Source organism: Castanea sativa, chromosome 2, assembly GCF_040712315.1.
Source record: "Castanea sativa cultivar Marrone di Chiusa Pesio chromosome 2, ASM4071231v1".
Taxonomy (NCBI): domain Eukaryota; kingdom Viridiplantae; phylum Streptophyta; class Magnoliopsida; order Fagales; family Fagaceae; genus Castanea; species Castanea sativa.
Genome location: NC_134014.1, coordinates 22350985 through 22371685, shown reverse-complemented (window position 1 = coordinate 22371685; position 20701 = coordinate 22350985). Strand labels below are relative to the sequence as shown.

Here is a 20701-nt window from a genome sequence, read left to right as displayed (position 1 = left end):
TGCGGCCTTGTGCCAAGAATACTGTTAGCAGGTTTGGGGCAAAGCCTTAAACGTAGCAGGGGTTCCTTCGGCTTCCGAGCTGAGGAAGCCCGAGAACGTTTGGCTTCCCCTAGACATACAGGAGATAGAAGAGACTCCTGCTGTTGCACCTGCCCTTGAGACAGCTCCTTCTGCCCTCCCTCCTGCGATCCTAGAGCCCATTCCGGATCCTACAGAACCGACAGGTTCCAATAAAGAGAAGGAAGAGGGTGGAGGTGCCGAGAAGGACCTAAGCCAATGTGTTGAGTCTATCGTCCCTCCATCAACTACAGCAGACAAAGGGAAACAGGTCCTGTCTTCCTTCGAGATGGAGTTAAAAACACTGAGGCCACCAGTACTTCCCCATCAAGACCCCCCTCTAAAAGCTTAGGGCCGAACCTAGGACTTCTTTTTTCTTTGTAACTAAAATTTTCCTTGTAATGTATATCAAAAATGATTAATAAAAATCTGTCTTGTTTGGTCTTCATTTGAACTGCGTTTGTTTTATTTTTGTTTTTACCATAAGAGCCCTCATTAGCGCACAGCGAAAGAATGAATGGAACAACTAACTCCACTTTCAATGGTTGGCCAATTATAACTCTAAACAACAGTACGCATACTTACCTTGTATTTTGCAAATTACATCTTATGAGTATAGCTGACTTGAATTTTTGCTAACATCTGTAAAGTAAAGTGTTCAAGAACCTGTCATAAACGAACTTTGTCTAGATGGTAAGTATTGTGTCAATTTGCAAGCCAATGTGACACTTAGAATTCATAACCTGAAATGTAGATTTTAACCAAGTATGGGGTCCGAGGACCCTACACTACCAAGTTTTTGCTTGATACTTAAAAATGTATAACTTAAAATTCTGTTTTAAACAAGGTTCCGTTTAACAAACAATAAGATATCAATTTTCACAAGGTATGCGGTTCAAGGACCATGCAAAACCAAGTTTCTGTTTGACAGTTAATAACAGTAACTTAAAATGTTATTTTCCCCAACGTAGAAGGTCCGTGGACCCATCATAACTAAGGTTCTGTTTAACAAATGATAAGATATCAATTTCCACAAGGTATGTGGTTCGAGGACCATGCATTACCAAGTTTTTGTTTGATATTTTAGAACATATCAATTTTCACAAGGTATGTAGTCCGAGGAACATACATTACTGAGTTTCTGTTTGATATTTAGTAACATATCAATTTTCACAAGGTACGTGGTTTGAGAACCATACATTACCAAGTTTCTATTTGATATTTAGTAACATATCAATTTCCACAAGGTACGTGGTCCGAGGACCATACATTACCAAGTTTCTGTTTGATATTTAATAACATATCAATTTCCACAAAGTATGTGGTCCGAGAACCATACATTACCAGGTTTCTGTTTGATATTTGGTAACATATCAATTTCCACAAGGTACGTGATCCAAGGACCACACATTACCAAGTTTCTGTTTGATATTTAGTAACATATCAATTTTCACAAGGTATGTGGTCTGAGGACCATACATTACCAAGTTTCTGTTTGATATTTAGTAACATATCAATTTCCATAAGGTATGTGGTTTGAGAACCATACATTACCAAGTTTTTGTTTGATATTTGGTAACATATCAATTTTCACAAGGTACGTGGTCCGAGGACCATACATTACCGAGTTTCTGTTTGATATTTAGGGAGTCGTAATTTATAAGCTCATATACATTCATAATTTAAACCACGAGCGACAAAAGTACCCTTTATTAATAATAATACCTTCGAAGGTTGTTTACATTCCACGGGCGTTGTACAACTTTTTCATCTAGATCAACTAGTCGATATGACCCTATGCTTGCTACAGAAGTAATCTGATATGGTCTTTCCCAGTTTGGTCCTAGCTTACCTCAAGATGGGTTTTTAGCAGTACTCACAACCTTTCTCAGCACCAGATCCCTAGGCGCAAGGGGCCTTAGCTTTACATGGGCATCATACCCTCGTTTAAGCTTCTGCTGATAATAAGCCATTTGGACCATAGCTACCTCTCGCCGTTCCTCAACTAAATCCAGGCCTTTCTCCAGGAGGCCGTTGTTATTTTCTAGACTAAAGGAACTCGTCCTTAGCATGGGGAAACCAGATTCTAAAGGTATCACTGCCTCGGCTCCATAAGTCATAGAGAATGACGTTTCTCCAGTGGATTTGCACAGCGTAGTTCGATACGTCCATAAAACATGTGGTAGTTCTTCTACCCATCTGCCCTTCGCATCGTCCAGCCTTTCCTTGAATCCACTAACTATGACCTTGTTGACGGCCTCGGCTTGCCCGTTTCCCTGAGGATAAGTTGGAGTGGAGTATCTATTTATGATGCCCATGTCACCACAATATTTCCTAAAAGCTCTACTATCAAATTGAACGCTATTGTCCGAAATGAGTGTGTGTGGTACCCCAAATCTAGTGATGATGTTCTTCCAGATAAACTTCTTGGAATCGACATCCCTAATATTTGCTAAGGGCTCAGCCTCGACCCATTTAGTGAAGTAGTCGGTTCCTACAAGCAGCCACCTTTTGTTTCCTACAGCCCTCGGAAATGACCCTACTATGTCCAATCCCCATTGAGCGAAAGGCCAAGGACTGGAGAGAGGATTAAGGACTCCTCCAGGCTGATGAATGTTAGGAGCGAACCTCTGGCATTGGTCACACTTTCTTGCATAGTCCTGAGCTTCCCTCTGCATATTGGGCCACTAATATCCTTGAGTCAGGGTCCTATGAGCTAGGGACCTTCCCTTAGTATGGCTCCCACAAATTCCCTCATGCAGTTCTTCCAAAAGCGCCTCTGTTGATTCGGGATGCACGTATAACAAATATGGTCCGGAGAAGGATCGTTTATACAATTTCTGATCCTCGGACAACCAGAAAAGCGGTGCCTTTCGACGAATCTTATCTGCTTCAGACTTGTCCTCGGGAAGAATGTCATTTTTCAGAAAAGATATCACAGGGTCGATCTAACTAGGTCTAGGCCTTATTAAATGGATCCAGACTGCACTAACAGTGGTAAGAGCCGGCTCTAGCAAATCTTCGACAAGGATAATCCTAGGTAAACCCTGAGTTGAGGATGTCGCTAAGGTAGCCAAAGAGTCTGCATGTGTATTTCCACTTCTAGAAACGTGAGACAGGATAAAGGAATCAAATTTAGATTGTAAACGTTTGACCTGGGTCAAGTATTCTTGCATTCTTGGGTCCCTAGCCTTCGTGGTCCCTGTCACTTGGCCGACCACTAACTGAGAATTTGAGAGCATGTGAACTCCCTTTCCGCCCATCCTATGTACCATGTTCATGCCGACCAAGACTGCTTCGTACTCAGCCTCATTATTAGTAGCCGATAACGCCAACCTCAGAGATTTTTCGAAGACAATTCCCTCGGGGGATACCAAGACAAGTTCGATACCTGACCCTTTCTGGTTAGCTGCCCCATCTACGAACACCTTCCACGTGGGAGGTCCTATGCTCGTGATCACACCAACTGATTTTTCATCCATGTGTGATTCCTTCACAGTTTCTTTCAACAATGGTTCCGCGAACTTCGCCATCAAATCTGCAAGAACCTGGCCCTTTACCGAGGTGCGCGACATGTATTTAATATTAAAAGCTCCCAAAATAGTCCCCCATTTAGCCACCCTTCCAAAGTAGTCAGCACTGTGCAACACTGACTTGAGAGGCAGTTGGGTCAAAACTCCAACGGTGTGGGACTGGAAATAGTGAGGAAGCTTCCGCGTGGCATGAACTACGGCTAAAAGCGCTTTCTCCAAAAGTAGGTAATGCACCTCGGCTTCATTCAAGGATTTACTGACGTAGTAGATCGGTTTTTGCACCCCACCGTCGTCCCTTATGAGGACCAGGCTGACCGCATGGACGGCCATTACCAGATACGTAAACAGGACCTCATCTACTTCAGGCCGAGACATAATGGGTGGCCGGGAAAAATATTCCTTAAGTTGTTGGAATGCCACAGCGCAATCCTCGGACCATTGGAACCCCCTCCACTTATTCAACAGTTGGAAGAAAGGTCTGCATCTGTCAGCTGACCGAGAGATGAACCTGCTGAGAGCAGCGATCATTCCGGTCAATTTCTGAACTTCCATTGGATTCCGAGGTGGCTGTAAGGTTTGAATAGCTCTGACCTGTGCCGGATTCACCTCTATCCCTCTATGAGTAACCATATAACCTAGGAACTTCCCAGATACACGCCAAAAGAACACTTCGAGGCATTAAGACGCAACTTGTACTTTCTAAGTACCTAAAAAGTGTCGTCCAAATCTTTCACGTGCGCAGATATCGTCTTACTCTTAACTACCATATCATCCACGTATATCTCAATAGTCTTTCCAAGCTGCAATTCAAACATTTTGGTCATCATCCTTTGGTAAGTAGCCCTAGCATTCTTCAATCCAAACGGCATCACTTTATAATGATAGTTCCCTGTTGGAGTAATAAAGGCAGTTTTCTCCTGATCCTCTGCCGCCAGTGGAATTTGGTGATAACCCTAGAAGACATCCAAAAAACTCATCTGAGGATGTCTGACCGTGGCATCCACAAGCTGGTCGATGCGTGGCATCAGGAACGAGTCCTTTGGGCAGACTTTGTTTGAATCTGTGAAGTCCACACATACTCGCCACCTTCCATTTTTCTTTTTGACCACAACCGTGTGCGCCAACCACTCCGGGTAGAAAACTTCCTTAATAGCCCCAACCCTCTTGAGCTTGAGCACCTCTTCTTTAACGGCTTCGGAGTGCTCCTTGGAGGAACGCCGAGGGGGCTACCTTCTAGGAAGAATAGCAGGATTGACGTTCAAATGATGATAAATGAAGCTTGGGTCTACCCCCAGAGCCTCATAGGGATCCCACGCAAAGACATCGATGTTATCCTTCAAAAACTCCAGCAACTCCATCTTTTCTTAACATGGTAAGCGTATGCCAACTTGAAAGAACCTTTCAGGATCATCCGCTATCAGAAACTTCTCCAAATCTTCGCATATGGCCTCCTCTGCTGTCACCACGTCGGGCGCATCCAGAGTCGTTAATTTCTATAAGTCTTTCACAGCTGAGATCGAGGACTGTGTTTCGGCCTGATGCAGCACTGCAGCCGATTTGCATTGCCTGGCCACCGATTGGCTGCCGAGAATCTCTTCAATGTATTCCCCCAAAGGGAACTTGACCTTAACATGCAAGGTGGAGGAGACAGCACCCAAAGCGTGCAGCCATGGCCTAGCAAGGATGGCTGTGTATGGGGAATATGCATCGACCACAATAAAATCCACCTCAATCGTCTCCGAGCCAGATTGTACGGGCAAACGAATATGTCCCTTTGGTATGACAGTTTTACCTTCAAACCTTATGAGTGGCGAGTCATAAGGAGTGAGATCCTCCAGTTTCAATCTTAGCCCCTTGAATAAATCAGGATACATGATATCTGCGCCGCTGCCTTGATCAATCATCACCCTTTTTACATCGTAATTCCCTATCCTCAAAGTGACCACCAGGGCGTCGTCATGGGGTTGGATGGTCCCAAACTTATCCTCCTCTGAAAATCCCAAGACGGGGACATTCACCTTCAACCTCTTCGGCTTGGAGCCCGCTTTATCGGGTTGGGAGTGCGAAACTGCCATCACCTTGGTGGGACATGAACCGGTCCTGCCAGGCGCAATGAAAATAACGTTGATCGTTCCCAAGAGCAGCCGAGATGAATTATTCCTCTGATTATTCAAGCCGGACTGACTGCCCTGCCCGTTAGGTTGGTACAGGTGCTGCTTTAATTTTCCTTCGCTGACAAGCTGCTCCAAGTGGTTCCAGAGGGTCCGACAGTTCTCGGTAATATGACCCACATCTTGATGGTACTGACAAAAAGATTCTGATTCCTCTTGGCAGGATCCCCCGCCATCTTACTAGGCCATCTGAAGTAGGGTTCCTTACGGACCTTCTCCAGTAGCTGGTGCACCGGTTCTCGGAATACAATATTAACAGTCTGAGGTGCTACCGAGCCAGACTGCCCAGAGTAATCTCTTCTCGGCTTGTTGTTGTGATATCTGTCTGACCTAAAATCCCTTTTGTCCTGCGGGATAACCTTCGCCTTACCCTTTTCCTGCTGTTGGTCTTCCTCGACCCTTTTGTATTCGTCAATACGGTCCATGAGGCGACGTACGCTCTGTACGGGTTTTTTGGTCAAGGACTTCCTCAAGTCATGATCAGTAGGAAGGCCTACTTTAAAGGTATTGATCGCCACCTTGTAAAAATCACCATCTATCTCATTAAACATCTCCTAATACTTGTCGGAGTATGCTTTCAACGTCTCGCCCTCCTTCATAGCCATAGATAACAGTGAATCCAACGGTCGAGGAACTCTACTGCATGTAATAAACTGTGATGCGAATGCTCTAGTCAGCTCCCCGAACGAACCTACAAACCCCGATTTAAGACCGTTGAACCACCTCATAGCAACAGGTCCCAAGCTAGAAGGAAAGATTTTGCACATCAGGGTCTCATTGTGAGAGTGCACCGCCATTCTCTGGTTAAAGTGGCTCACATGTTCCATCGGATCAGTCCGGCCGTTATAAATGGTGAAGGTGGGTTGGGTGAACCTCCTGCGGAGTCTCACATTCTTAATCCTGTGCGAGAATGATGATTTAGAGAGTTGGTGCAACGCCCGGCTCATAGCATCGTTCCCTAAGCCCCTAGAGGGGAGCTTCCTGTGCCTACGACCTGGCGGGTCATCCTCTTCACAAGAGGATGTTTTGCTAGAGGGCGACCATGACCTTAAACTATAACTACTTCCCCAGGATTCCCTCGAAGAAGGATTAGATGAGGATGGCGCACGTCTCCGTTTAACGCGGTGCAGCTTCTTCTTAAGGTGATCAATCTCCTTCTGCATGGCCTTGGCACCATCTTTATAGGTGGTACTGCCTCCACCATGGCTATGACTCACTCTAGGATATTCGGTGTGAACGTTTCCCTCTCGATCCCTCCGGCGCTCAAGACGCTCGAAAAGATCCTCAGGTTGCGATCCCTGAGACTCTGCATGGTGTGAGCCTAAGCCTGCCATGGTGTTCCAGCTCCTCCACCACTAGAGGCCCCATGGTGGACGCCAATTGTAAGTGCACAATTGCGCCTGGACCAAAAAATAAACATGGGCTCAGGCCCAATGAGCCTTAAACAATAAAATTTGTAGAGTGTGGATTCGAAATCTAGTTTAGTGATGTTGGAAGCTTGATAAACAGACTAGAATGTTACAGTATTTGCAAACAGTAAACAAATATGACAAAGGAAGCTCCTCGGACGTAAGCCGATGACGATTTATGTATTATCTCTCTTTCTCTTTCAAAGATTATAATTCTTAGTCCTTGTCTAGCTAGCTGACCGACCTCCTATTCTTCACTCTCTTCTCTTCTTAAATACTTCTTCTTCTTCCCTTTTTGTCCACGTGTCATACAAATCTTATCCTTCAATCCTCTCCTCTACTTTCCACCACCATCCTGAAGTCTTAAAACAACGGCCAGAAGGTCTATTCTACTATTCAGGAGTCATTTCTCCATTAATGCAACCAGGGAGGTAGGTAAAGGGTCTTAAATGTGGAGGTAACAGCATTTTTCTGAGATATTTTACTCACACCGTTGCGTCTAGAGGGTACTTGGATCCTCCTCTTAACCAACAGTTTTTTCGGAACTCTGCCTCTAATCTTCCTGGCGAATCCCAAGGTCATCGCAAGTCTGTCCGAGGGGAGATTCGTCCTCGGACGAATCCTCGGACCTTCGCCCTGTGGGCCGACTTGTAGTCTTAAAAACCTTTAGTCAAAAATGGACCTGCACCTGTCAATAAAGCCCAAGGCCCAAATACTTGCTCAGGTCCTTTTACTCCCCACAAGAGATATATCATAAAGAAACACATGGAAAGCTGTTTAAAAAGAGCAAAACAAGTGAAACAAAAACTAAGAAATACTTATACAGGTACATTTACCCTTGTGCTGGAGACTGGAGAGATTATTGGGTTTATAAGATAAATATTAATTTAATACTCCTGCTGGCCATGCCTTTCTGTGTATCGCAACTATTGATAATTCTCGTCGACCTTAAATTTCCTCGTAATTAATCAAATCACATTATGGGACAACCTTGTGAAACTATCGAAGTCTCTATGCTTAGCGCCTTATCCAATATTTCAAGTGCTGTCGACGTCCACCCCGTCCACCAAAACTGTACGTAGTCAAACAATATATGGAACAATTTCATTAGGAAATCAAGTGCAGATCTCTTTGTAATTATCTTAAGTATATTGAATATTTGAAAATTTACATTGTAGTTAACCATTAATTTTGCTTGAAAATGATTTAGAAGTTACTACGGTTATTATACATACTCCAGAATCGATTTGTGTTCGTACGAGCACCTGAATTTGAACCTACAAGAATAGAACGGTCTACTATCTAGGTTTTAGAACAATATATGGGTTAATCGGAGGCACCTAAAAGGTTTATTCAGTAGAAAGAACTTTCAAGATGGACTGCAGAGTATTGAGATTCTGGAAGGTATTTATAGGTTTAGTTTTTACTTTTTAGTAGGAATTAGTGATCAGTTCCTTATAAAGTGTGGGAACCTAACATGTCATACTCTCAGGTTTGGATGAAGGGATGGGCTCCTAGGGAGTTCATCCCAATTTTACTGTATGTCCAATTTTAATGCAAAATGGGTAAAAGCGAAAGGATGGATCCACCGAATGTTCCTACGCACTCCTATTATATTAGGGAGCTCAGCTATCAAGCTCTAAGCGTTATTGACCAAAAATAGGAATTATCCTCCAAGATTTTTAGCCAATCCTTTTTCAAAGCATTCTTGCTTAGGATGATGAATTAACATATGGGAGTAGTTTTGGACCAAACATCCATTGGGTAATGTGCTAGTCTAGGGACTTGTTGGAGGCCAGGGCACATTGGCATTGGGTAGAGTGATAAAAGCCTCCCAAACCCATCTGGTGAAATAAGGCCCAAATCCACCCAATAACTAATTAAGTTCAATGTGTATAGACTCAGTCATACATAAGTATTAGTTTGGAGACTTTGGTCTTAAGTAGGTACCTAATTAGACCCAAATATAATTTACCCAATAGCCTTAACAGACACACACTCTCTCTCCCTCTCTCTCTCTCTCTCCATTTTTCTCTGTTCAAACCCAAAAAATAACCATAATGAATACTGTGTCATAATTGAGTTGAAAACTCGAGGTACAAGTCACTGATTTTAGATTGTTTGGCCAAAAAGACATTGATTTGTTGAAATTCGTGATTCACTGGGAAGATAAGCCACAAGTTGTCGATCCATGGATTTGTGGTTCATATTTGTATTGAAATGATTTCTTCTTCTTCTTCAACTTTTTGAGTTGTAGTTGTGGTAATTAGCACTAGGGTTTGAGTTTTTGGGCTATGGATATGGTGATTTGTTTTTGTATGGTTGGTGAGAAAGTGCAAGAGAGTGAAAAAACTTGATTTTCTTTTGGCGAGTTGTATATGTTTAGTTGATGAGAAAGTGATAGAAAGTAAAAGAAAATTTGGTTTCTTTTGGTGGTTTGCATCTGTTTGGCTTTATGGAAAGTGAGTGAAATATATATGATATATTTTTTTTTTATAGTTTCTGTTTGGTTGGTGTGAAACAAAGAAAATGCGAAAGAAAATGTTGCCTGGAAAGTTGAAATTCTTGTATGCGTTCTCCCTTTTATTGAATTAAAAAAATTATTTTATATACTAATACACAAAATCTCATATAGAGATGGGTTCAAGTTACACCTTTTTTAACCCATTAGATCTAAATAGATCCAATGGTTAAAAAAAGATCCACTTTAATTCTAATATCTTTAATAGATCTTATTAAATATTCCTTATTTATTGTATCTTTAGACCCAAAAAAAAAAATACACGTATGACTCACTCTCTCTCTCTCTCTCTCTCTCTCTCTCTTTGTCTCTCTCGTTTGTCTCTCTATTTTCTAACCTGTGTTCTCTCTCTCTCTCTCTATCTCTTCCTCTATTGCTCCTCCACTTCCACCTCTATATGTTGCTGGCAGAAAAAAAACCCAAGCTGAACTGTTTCTCTTTGTGAGTCCTCTGTTTTTATTTTTCCTTTCTTTTCAGTTGTGAGTGCTCTGTTTTTTTTTTTTTTTGCTGGTCTGACTCTATGTGCTCTATGTGAATGCGTATTGAAGTTCTGACTCTATGTGTTCTATGTGAAGCCAAGCTTAATCCTGTTGAGAGAAAATCACCATTGGTTGCTGCCAGAAAAAAAAAATAAAAAAAAAAAGTCGAACTATGGGTGTGTGTGATTACTCTGTTTCTTGGGTCACCGTTATTTTAGCTCATAGCAATTGCAGGTTGGTTCTCTTCTCTCAAGGTCAATTGTTCTCTTTCTTTATTTAATTTTAATGTAATTCTTTATCTAGGTTTTGCTTTATCGATTAATTTGTTTGCTAAGAAAGTAGAATCCTTTCTTTTTGTGAGTATTCTATTTGGTATCAAAAGAAATCAAGCCAAACTGTTTCTATTAATCTGTTTGGTACTTTGTTTCTATTTTTCCTTTCTTTTCTGTTGACTGTCTACATTGCTCCTCCACCATTGTTCCAGGTTGCTGCCAGGAAAAAAAAAAAAAAAAAAACCCAATCGCGTTAACGTGTTGTGAGTGCTCTGTTTCTATTGGGAGTACAAATCAGTGTGGCCAATACCGTACCGGTACCGGCCGTACCGGCCGATACATACCGTACCGGCCAGTGCATCGGTACCGGTACACTTTTATATTGTACCGGAAAAAATACCGGCCGCACCGGTCGCGTACCGGTCATACCGGCCAATTTCGGACAATACCGGCCGATACCGGGCGTATCGGCCGGTACAGAAAAAAGTTTTTTTTTTTTTTTTTTTTTAGTTTTGTAATTTTTGAATTTTTGTAAAAGTATAATGGTAACTTATTTACATTAACTTCTTAGTATTATTTGTTTTCTTAGTATGCAATGAACAACTAAGCTTTCTATTTTTTATATTGTGTTTTTTTTTTTCTTTTATTTGATACTAAAGTCTAAAATTATGAATAATTTGTTCTGAATTGAGGTAATTTTTTATAATAAACTTTTATATTTACTATAATATAAATGAAATATTATATGTTTATAAACATGGTTCTAGATATTTTGGTGTGTGTGTGTGTGTGTGTGTGTGTATATATAAAATAGCGGTAAACCCGAAACGGTACCCCGGTATTGACCGGTATCCGAAATATATCGTACCGGTGACAAAACCGGTACAGCCTCCGGTACGGTATTGACTTCCTTGGTACAAATTGCATTAAAGCTTCACCATTGTTCCACCTCCACCATTGCTCCTCCACCATTATGAGTGCTCTATTTTTCTTTTCTTTTCTGGAACAAGGTAAATGGTTCACAAAGAATCATGTGGCAATACAGATTTGTTAGAACTCAAATTACATATTCAATATAAAACCATTGCATGTGTAGGAAATTTAGAGAAAATTACACTATGACTTACATCATTGGTAGTTCCCTGTGTAGCAAATTTAGAGAAACTTACACTGTGACTTACATCATTGGTAGTTCTCATGTTTTCAAAGTCAAAATTGAATTTGAGTGTCAATTTGAGTGTTTGGTTATGATTATGTACATTTTTATATCTTTGTCATATTTACAACTTCAAGTCAATTTGAGTGTTTGATTATGATTATGTACATTTTTATATCTTTGTCATTTTAAAATTTTTTATTTAAAATGTTTGCATATTTTTTATTTGTGTTCATTATTTGTATTGGTTCTTATAGTTACTAAATCACAAATGGAACGTGAAGAGTTATATGATGTCCTAAACAATTCGAGACCATCAGAGCAAGAGTTACCGCTTGAAGATTTTGGTGATTGTGAGTTGAAATCCAAGCCATATGTCGGAATGCAATTTGACTCCCTTGATGATGTTGAAACTTTTTACAAAGAATTTGCCAAAAAATAAGGTTTTGGAATCCGTATCCGTACGAGTAAAAAAGCAGCCAGAAGTGATAATGTAACAAGTCGTATTCATGTATGTTGTAGTGAAGGGCGGCGTAAAACAAAAAATGCATTAGACAGTGGTTTGAGCAGAGATGATGAAAACAAGGCCCGTAGAAGTTGCTCAAGTCTTAGAACCAAATGGGAAGCAATGCTTAAAGTCATGAAGAATAATAAGTTGCAGAAATGGGTTGTGAAGGGATTTGACAACAACCACAATCATGGTATTATTAGTCCAAAAAGTGTGTCATACCTCCGATGCCACAAAAAAATGTCTACTGCTGCTAAGAGTCTAGTTGAAAAATTTGGTGAAGAAGGTCTTCCAACAGGCAAAGTTGCCATGATGTTCAATGTAGGTGACCAGACATTTACAAGTAGAGATTGTTGGAATCACTTGAGAGATGTTAGGGGAAAAAATCTAGATGCTGGAGATGCCTCAGCTGTCCTTGATTATTGCCAAAAACAACAAGCTTAAAACTCCAATTTCTTTTATGCAATTCAATGTGATGGTGTTGGCCATATGGTTAATTTTTTTTGGGTGGATGCACGATTAAGAATGGCTTATCAATACTTTGGGGATGTAGTGACATTTGACACAACTTACAAAACAAACAAGTATGATATGCCATTTGCTCCTTTTACGGGGTTAAACCATCATTGTCAATCAATTTTATTTGGTTGTGCATTGTTGCAAGATGAGACAGAACAAACTTTTGTGTGGCTGTTTGAAACTTGGCTTCAAGCAATGTGGGGGAAGGAACCAAAATCTATTATTACGGATCAAGATTTAGCCATGGGTGCAGCTATTGCAAGGGTATTCCCAAGAACTCATCATCGTCTTTGTCTTTGGCATATTAAGAAGAAATTTCCAGAGAAACTTTCTCATATAAATCATAAGAAGTCAATATTCAAACGTGATTTGAAGAGATGCATACATGAGTCACCTAGTGTGGAAAAATTTGAGGAGGCTTGGAAGAGCCTAATATTGACTTATGGCTTAGAGAGAAATGATTGGCTTGAAGGATTATATAATATTCGAGAGTCATGGGTACCGGTTTACAATAGAAATACTTTCTTTGCAGGAATGAACACTACCCAGAGAAGTGAAAGTATCAATGCGTTCTTTGACTCCTTTGTTAATTCAAGAACTACATTAAAGGATTTTGTGGTCAAATTTGCAAAGGCAGTGGACATTCGTTATAAGAAAGAAAGGAAGGAATACTTTGATTCAAGACATAAAACACCTTCTTTGGTGATTGGCTCAAAAATAGAGCATCAAGCTGCTTCTATATACACGAGAACCATATTTAGCAAGTTCCAAAAAGAATCGGTGAGTAGTAATCACTTTACAAAGGAAAAGGTTGATAAAAATGGAACTTTTTATAGGTACAAAGTAACAAGTTCCTTAGATCCAGATGATGCATTTATTATGAAGCTGAACTTGGAATCAAAAGTTTGTGAATGTGATTGTCAACTTTTTGAGTTTATGAGAATTGTTTGTAGGCACATGTTATTAATCTTCCAGGTTAAAAATATTTTTCAGATTCCTAGCCACTACATCCTACAACGTTGGACAAAAGAAGCAAATAAAGAACTCAAAAGTGTAGAATATAGATCAAGCTTTGAGGATGAGCATCATATGTCAAGAGCCTTACGAAGCATCCATGTTTGTCAACGTGTAAGTCAATTGTCTTACCTTACTGAAAAATCTGAAGATATATATAAAATGATAATCTCAGAATTAGACCACACCCTTAAGAAAGCTTTTGGAATGGAAAATGAACTGCTGGAAGATAAGGAAGATGATGAAATGGATATGCATCACAAGAGTGGTGAATCAGCTGACATTGTTGAAGTAGAAGACTGCTCTGTCATTGTTCCTTTGAATATAAAAGATCCACATGTATCACAAACCAAAGGTCAAAAGAAGAGTACTGAGAAACAAGGTCCTGGTGGGAGAATTAAAGGTGAGCTTGAAATATCCTTAGCTCGTGCTATGACAAAAAGACGATCTTGTCAACTTTGTGGGGGTTATGGTCATAATCGTCGTACTTGTAAACAATATAATGGCGAATGAAGTGATTACCAAGATGAAGAAAACATTACAGAGGTTGATGATAATGATATTGATGATTTAGCATAAAGTGAGTTCTTTCATTACATTTTTCGAGTTTTTTTTTTTTAAGAATTTTTTATTGTAATAATATATATCTCATGTTTCAAATTTACTTACACCTTTTTTTGTTCTAGTGTAGGTACATGTGGCTGAAGAGAATCACAAAATGATCATTTCTTGGTGGAACTATGTTTAAGGACCTATGTTGTTAATCATGATGAAATAGTGTTATTTGGTTTTTTGTTTTGTTTTTTAAGGACCTATGTTGGAATATGTTTTTGCTTCAATTTAATGTCATTAACAATGTGTTTGTAAGGACCTATGTTGGAATATTGTTATTTACGGACATATGCCTCTTTTTTTTTTTTCAAGATTTTCTACTGCCCACCTCTTGTTTTGAGGGGGTACCTGTAGCTTTGTATTTGCTTTTTTAAAAACAGTTTCTTAGGGATGGTCTATCATTGTTTGTGATTCTACATAACAGGTAGTACAGCTGTTTTAAGTTACTGCATTAGTAATTGTGCACAGTTTACTGCACTGTTCACAGTTTACCACTTACTGCACTGCATTAGTATAGCTCTTTGTTTACTGCACTGCATTAGTATAACTGTTTGTTTATTGCACTGTTTGTTTTTGCACTGCATAAGTTACTGCATTAGTGGTTTTATTTACTGCATTGTGATTTTATTTAAGGCACTTTACTGCACTTTAAGGCACTGAATATTTAAGGCACTGAATATTTGATGTGTTACGCATAATGAAAACAATACAATCCCATTGTATAATTATTTAATATTTTAATTTAAGTTATTGATTAGTGTGATATTCATAAAGAGTTGCATAATGTGTAACTTGGTTAACTTGGTCCTATCATACCTATGAATCTTAGTTAGTTTACATATCTTTGATAACAACCTGTGGTATATACCTTGATCCTTCCCATTCTTCATCATTGCAACATGGGAGTGCCACCCCTATGAAAAAGTTGACAAATCCATATCTTTTCAAATAGGCCTAAAGAGTTAAAAGAATTGATTCACGTAAAATGCACAAGTTCAATTTGCTTTCCTTAGCCAAATTTGACACAACTTCCAATAATTGAAGGGTCCCTTCACCATAACTATGTTAATCATGAGAAGTTGTACCTATATCAATGGCACTGTGACTGTCATTTAGTCTCCATCAATCATGGGAATTCAATTGGGATGACTATAAAACCAAACCAAACCAGTAAATTTGATGCATTTAACTATAAACAAGTGTGCTTATACAAAACTTTAGACATATAATTACAAACAGTTCAAGAAGTGTTGTAACCCCACATTTGAACGACTGTAGACTAGTTCAAAAGTGAATTAATGTGGAACTAGTCTCTACAAACAATCAGATCATTACACATGTATATAAATCACAGGTAGTATAGCTGCTTTAAGTTACTGCACTATCTGCTCTGTTTACTACACTTTTTACTGCACTGTCGTTTAGGTAGTCTTGGCTTGAACTCTTCCAATGCACTGTTACGGCATTCTGCCACTCTGCCTGAGTCTTTGTCTTGATACACTCCAATACCAAGAGTAGAAAGCCTTTCCCCGTATGTACAAGACCTTGCGCAATTCGCACCTGTAAAAGAGGCAAAGGAGCTCCATCATTTTCATAATACATATAAAAAATACTCCATGAAATACTGTCTGGAAAAGTATAAGGAATTCAATCGAAGCATTACACAGAATTGACTATTATTGTCATTGGAAGATTAGTTCCAGAACCATATAATTCTTTTATGCCAGAAAGACCATATCCAAATTTAATGAGATACTATTAAAGATATTAGAATTAAAGGTTTTGGTACATAGTCCCAATTCAGATACATTTGTTAAGCATGTGGAGGAAGTGACTCATGATCTTGGCCGGTCGCTAGGCCTATTGCTCTTAGCTAGTCTTGAAGTGTCCACAGATTTAAAAGAAAAGATTGGGGACTTACATAAAGAATTGATGAGTGCAAGGTTTTGTTTGGATTCAAGTCCTAGTTCAAGTTGGGTATCGGAGTTTGTTAGTGAGTTGAAAGTGGTGAATGAAATAGAGGAGGAGAGTATTAGTCTTGAATCTCTTGATATTGGTGATGTTGTGTTGCAACTCAAGTATGGCAATGATGAAGAATTCAAATATGCACTTTTGGGATTGAATGAGTTAATTGGAAGTGAAAAAGTTAGTAATGAATGGATTGATGAAGAAGGGATTATTCCAATTCTATTTAATCGTTTAGGTTCAAGCAAGCCGGAGAATAGGTTGAATATAATTCATATACTAACGCTCCGTTTGTTTCAATGGAAAACCTTGTATAAAGATAGTTTTCCTTGTTTTTCAATGTTTGGTAGCATAAAAAAAGATGAGTCAAAGGAAAATTATCTTTGGTCAACATAAAAAATATGGCTTATTTTTTGAGATTGTTTTCCATTAAATTTTTTTGGAAAACGACTCTATCTCACAGCAAGCTAAATAAGGGAAGTTAGAAGATTGTTTTTCAACTTATTTAAAGTTGCTACCAAACATTGGAAAATTAGATAGTTTTATAGAAAATGATATTTAGAAAATAACTCATTTTCTAGAAAATATCATTGTTGAAACAAACAGAGCGTAAGAAGACTAGCTTTGGAGAATGCTGACAACAAGGTATATGATATGTAAATCTATTGTCTGTGTTTCCCCACTAACTCAACATTTGGATTGGACTTCAAAAATTACAAATTTATGTTTTTCATTAATTTAAGTTTCATGAAAAGACCATACCCAAATTTTTTAAATTGGAAAAAAAAAATTCATTGGGGAATTTTATCAAATAGATGGAGCACAAAAGGAATGAGCCCAAGTTGTGAAATCAATTGGCCATGAATTCCTAATTACCTAGTACAAAAATCACTCAAGATACACCATTTTATCAAGGACTTAACTATACTTATCAAATAGATCAACATGATTATCAAAGGGAATCAAAGAAAAGAAAATAATTAAAAAATTAAGAACACCTATGGCAGAACATTTTATTTTATGGGGCAAGAAAATCCTAGAATTTCATCTGGCCAAAAAGAAAGGGAAAGTGGACTCACCTCGTGCGACGATGAGTGGGTAGTGCCCAAGTCTCCATTGTTGCCAAGTGGGAAGTCGGTGATGACCCAACTTCGGCAGAAAAACATCTAGTTTGGCACATAGAGTTAGACCAACAAAAAAAAAACAGAGCACTCACAACTGAAAAGAAAGGAAAAATAAAAACAGAGGACTCACAAAGAGAAACAGTTCAGCTTGGGTTTTTTTTCTGCCAGCAACATATAGAGGTGGAAGTGGAGGAGCAATGGAGGAGGAGATAGAGAGAGAGAGAGAGAGAGAGAGAGAGAGAACACAGGTTAGAAAATAGAGAGACTAGCGGAGAGACAAACGTAGAGAGAGAGAGAGAGAGAGAGTGAGTCATACGTGTATTTTTTTTTTTTTGGGTCTAAAGATACAATAAATAAGGAATATTTAATAAGATCTATTAAAGATATTAGAATTAAAGTGGATCTTTTTTTAACCATTAGATCTAATGGTTTAAAAAAAGGTGTAACTCTAAAGAGTTACACCAGGTGTAACTTAAACCCATCTATATATATATATATATATATATATATATATATATATATATATATATATATATATATATATATATAAATTTTCGGGTCAGGGGTTCATTTGAACTCCCTGACTATAACATATCGCCACCCTTGTTAGGCACCTAAATGTTATAAGTCTTGGATAGTGTTTCAACATTACATTAAATAAAAGAGAGGTGCTACATTCACAATATTTTCACAAACAAATCATAAGTGGTTAGTTGTTATTGGTTCAAATATAAACCTACCACTTAAATTATTTTTCTACTCCACCAATAACAACCCGTAACAACTTGACACATAGGATTTGTTATGAAAATATTGTGAAAATGTTGTGAACATAGAATTTTTCAAGACTCAAAGAAACACGATGTCATTTTATACACAAGCTGGGAAAGTCTTATTCTCCCCTGTTCTTCTTCCTCGATAGACTGGAACTCCAAGATTCTTCTTTCAGATATTTTTCCAGATATTTTCTAAATATTTTCCCATATAACTCGTTAGTATTCATTATGGTAGTTTAGATCGTAAATATAGAGTCTTTTAGTGAAACATTTATTAGTTTGTTAGATTGGAATCCAAAACTTTTAGGCTAATGTTATAGAGATAAATAGAGCATGATTGTATATTTTCTTTTAGAGATTAAAATTATGTAAGGAAGTGGTGTAAAACTCATGTTTACCTATCCTATCCCGACATGCTACATCATCTTATCACATATTTAAGAATAAGTATAAACTTACCCAATCAATTCTAAAACCCATGTATAAATCCAATAAAATTGGGAGTTCATTGAGATGTTATTAGGTGTAGTATTATGTATTAAGTTTTAAGTAAAATGCTGATGTGACAATCTTTTATTGGATGGTATAAAATATAGGTTTTACCCTTCATCTTTACCAAATTCAGATTTTTTTTTAAAAATTTATAACTAAGTGCTTTCAATACAAATTACTCAAAGTTATTTAGAGCTCTCTCTATTTTCAATTACACCATTCTTTTCTTCTATCATTCTCACATATACATCCTATCATTGTAACAACTTCGTCCCAATTGTGTAGACATTGTCCACTTTAAAGCTAATACCCCTCACAGCTTTGTTCTCTCCTAAAGCACAGCAGTGACGGAAAATGCATTTACACATTAAAGGGAAGACGCTCCTTATAAGCACATCTTCATGTGCTTCCCTAGGCGATGTGGGGCCCACACTTCCAGCTAGGGCATGGCTCTGATACCATCTGTAACGACCTCATCCCAACTGTGTAGATATTGTCCGCTTTAAAGCTCATACTCTCATGGTTTTGTTCTCCCCTAAAGCACATAGTAGTGGGGGAAAATGTCTCTACACATTAAAGGGAGGTTACTCCTTATAAGCATATCCTCATGTGCTTCCCTAGGCGATGTGAGATTCTGTGGAATGCAAAACCCTCCTTTAGGTCATTACAACTTGTGGCGGCTTTTTAGCATCAATGGGCCAAAACTCGTTCTGCTACACCAAGGCCTGTGAACTAATGGGTAAGGGAGTCGGGACTAGCCTTATAAGGTCATACTGTAGGCCAGCTTATGCGCAAGCCATGCATGCCCAATGTTAGACAGAACAGAGAATGATGCAACAGGCTAGGTGTCCTTGTGAATAGGGTTGTTCACGGGTCGGGTCGGGTTGAGTTTGGGGTTGATCCGCACCTGATCCAATTGGCTCGGGTGAACATAAAATGGACCTGAAACCGACCATATATTTGGATTGAAACCGACGACTCAGGTCATCGGTTGAGCGGGTCAGAGCCGTCGAGTAATGTCGGGTTTGAAACAAAAGAAGAAAACTGAGAAATCACAACCCAAACAAAACAAAAATCAAAACCCAAAAGAACACAGGTGGAGAAATCAAGCCAAAAACACAGAATCAACACCAAAAGGACATAGAGAAATCAAGCCAAAAGAACACACAAATCAAAACCCAAAAAGGACAAAGAAATCAACCCAAAGACCACAAAGAAATCAAAACCCAAAGGACAAAAACCCAAACACAAACTGCAGAAATCACATAGCACACACAAGAACTCAGATCTATGGACTGAAACGAAGAAAGAAAGAGAGATATAACACTAAACTGGCACCACCACCACTCCCCTCACCCATTATCACCACATCAATTACAAGATCAGTGCGAAATCTAAAAAAAATTACATTTTTTACTGACTCTTGCCCACCATAAGATGCATAAGATCAAACGATATTTCAAGCAAATTAGAGGCGGCTTTGAGAGTTGAGTTTGAGTAGCTTGACGACGGCAGCGGCAACGGCAATAGGCAAACTTGATGATGGCAGCAGCTGTAAGAAGGGTTAGGGTTAGGTATTTGAGGGAGAGAGAACAGAGAGGGAGAGAGAGCGTGAAAATAAAGTTCTAAAAAATGAAACTTCTCACGGGTTGGATTTTTTGTCTTATTTTCAAACTTCACACGGGTTGGGTCGGTTTCTACAGGTTATGAGTTGTGGAACCCGAAACAGAACTGAAACTCGAAAATTTATCTCTAACTAACCCGCACCCAACCATTTGGGCAATCGGATTCGCCCATAAGTCTTTGGGTTGGACCGGGTTAAACGGGTGGGTCGGGTCTGACAAGTTGATGGATAGCCCTACTTGTGAATATAGCAAGTGATGTTATGGTAGAGTAATTGTTATAGCAGACATAGCAGAGAAATGCCATAGCAAAACAAATGGTATAAAGGGTTTAATAATATGCGTTACCACGGTTACAGCAAGATAGTAGTCAATCCTATAGCAGGACGACTAACACATTAAAAGAATCTATAGCAGAACAACTGATACAACAAATATAACAAAAGATATTACAATAGAATAACTGATACA

The 20701-nt window shown here is 38.9% G+C and overlaps 1 protein-coding gene across 1 annotated transcript; it reads left to right on the top strand.

Moving 5' to 3' along the window:
- Positions 1–11869: 11869 nt before the first annotated feature.
- On the top strand, positions 11870–12550 carry LOC142625075 (protein FAR1-RELATED SEQUENCE 5-like). Its single transcript, XM_075798783.1, has 2 exons — positions 11870–11951; positions 12042–12550. The coding sequence occupies exons 1-2, from the start codon at positions 11870–11872 to the stop codon at positions 12548–12550; spliced, it is 591 nt and encodes a 196-aa protein (XP_075654898.1).
- The last annotated feature ends 8151 nt before the right edge of the window (positions 12551–20701 follow it).

Coding starts and splice junctions, on each gene's coding strand:
- LOC142625075 (XM_075798783.1), top strand. CDS start 11,870: ATGGAACGTGAAGAGTTATATGATGTCCTAAACAATTCGAGACCATCA. Junction 11,952..12,041: donor GCTTGAAGATTTTGGTGATT/GTGAGTTGAAAT, acceptor CCAAAAAATAAG/GTTTTGGAATCCGTATCCGT.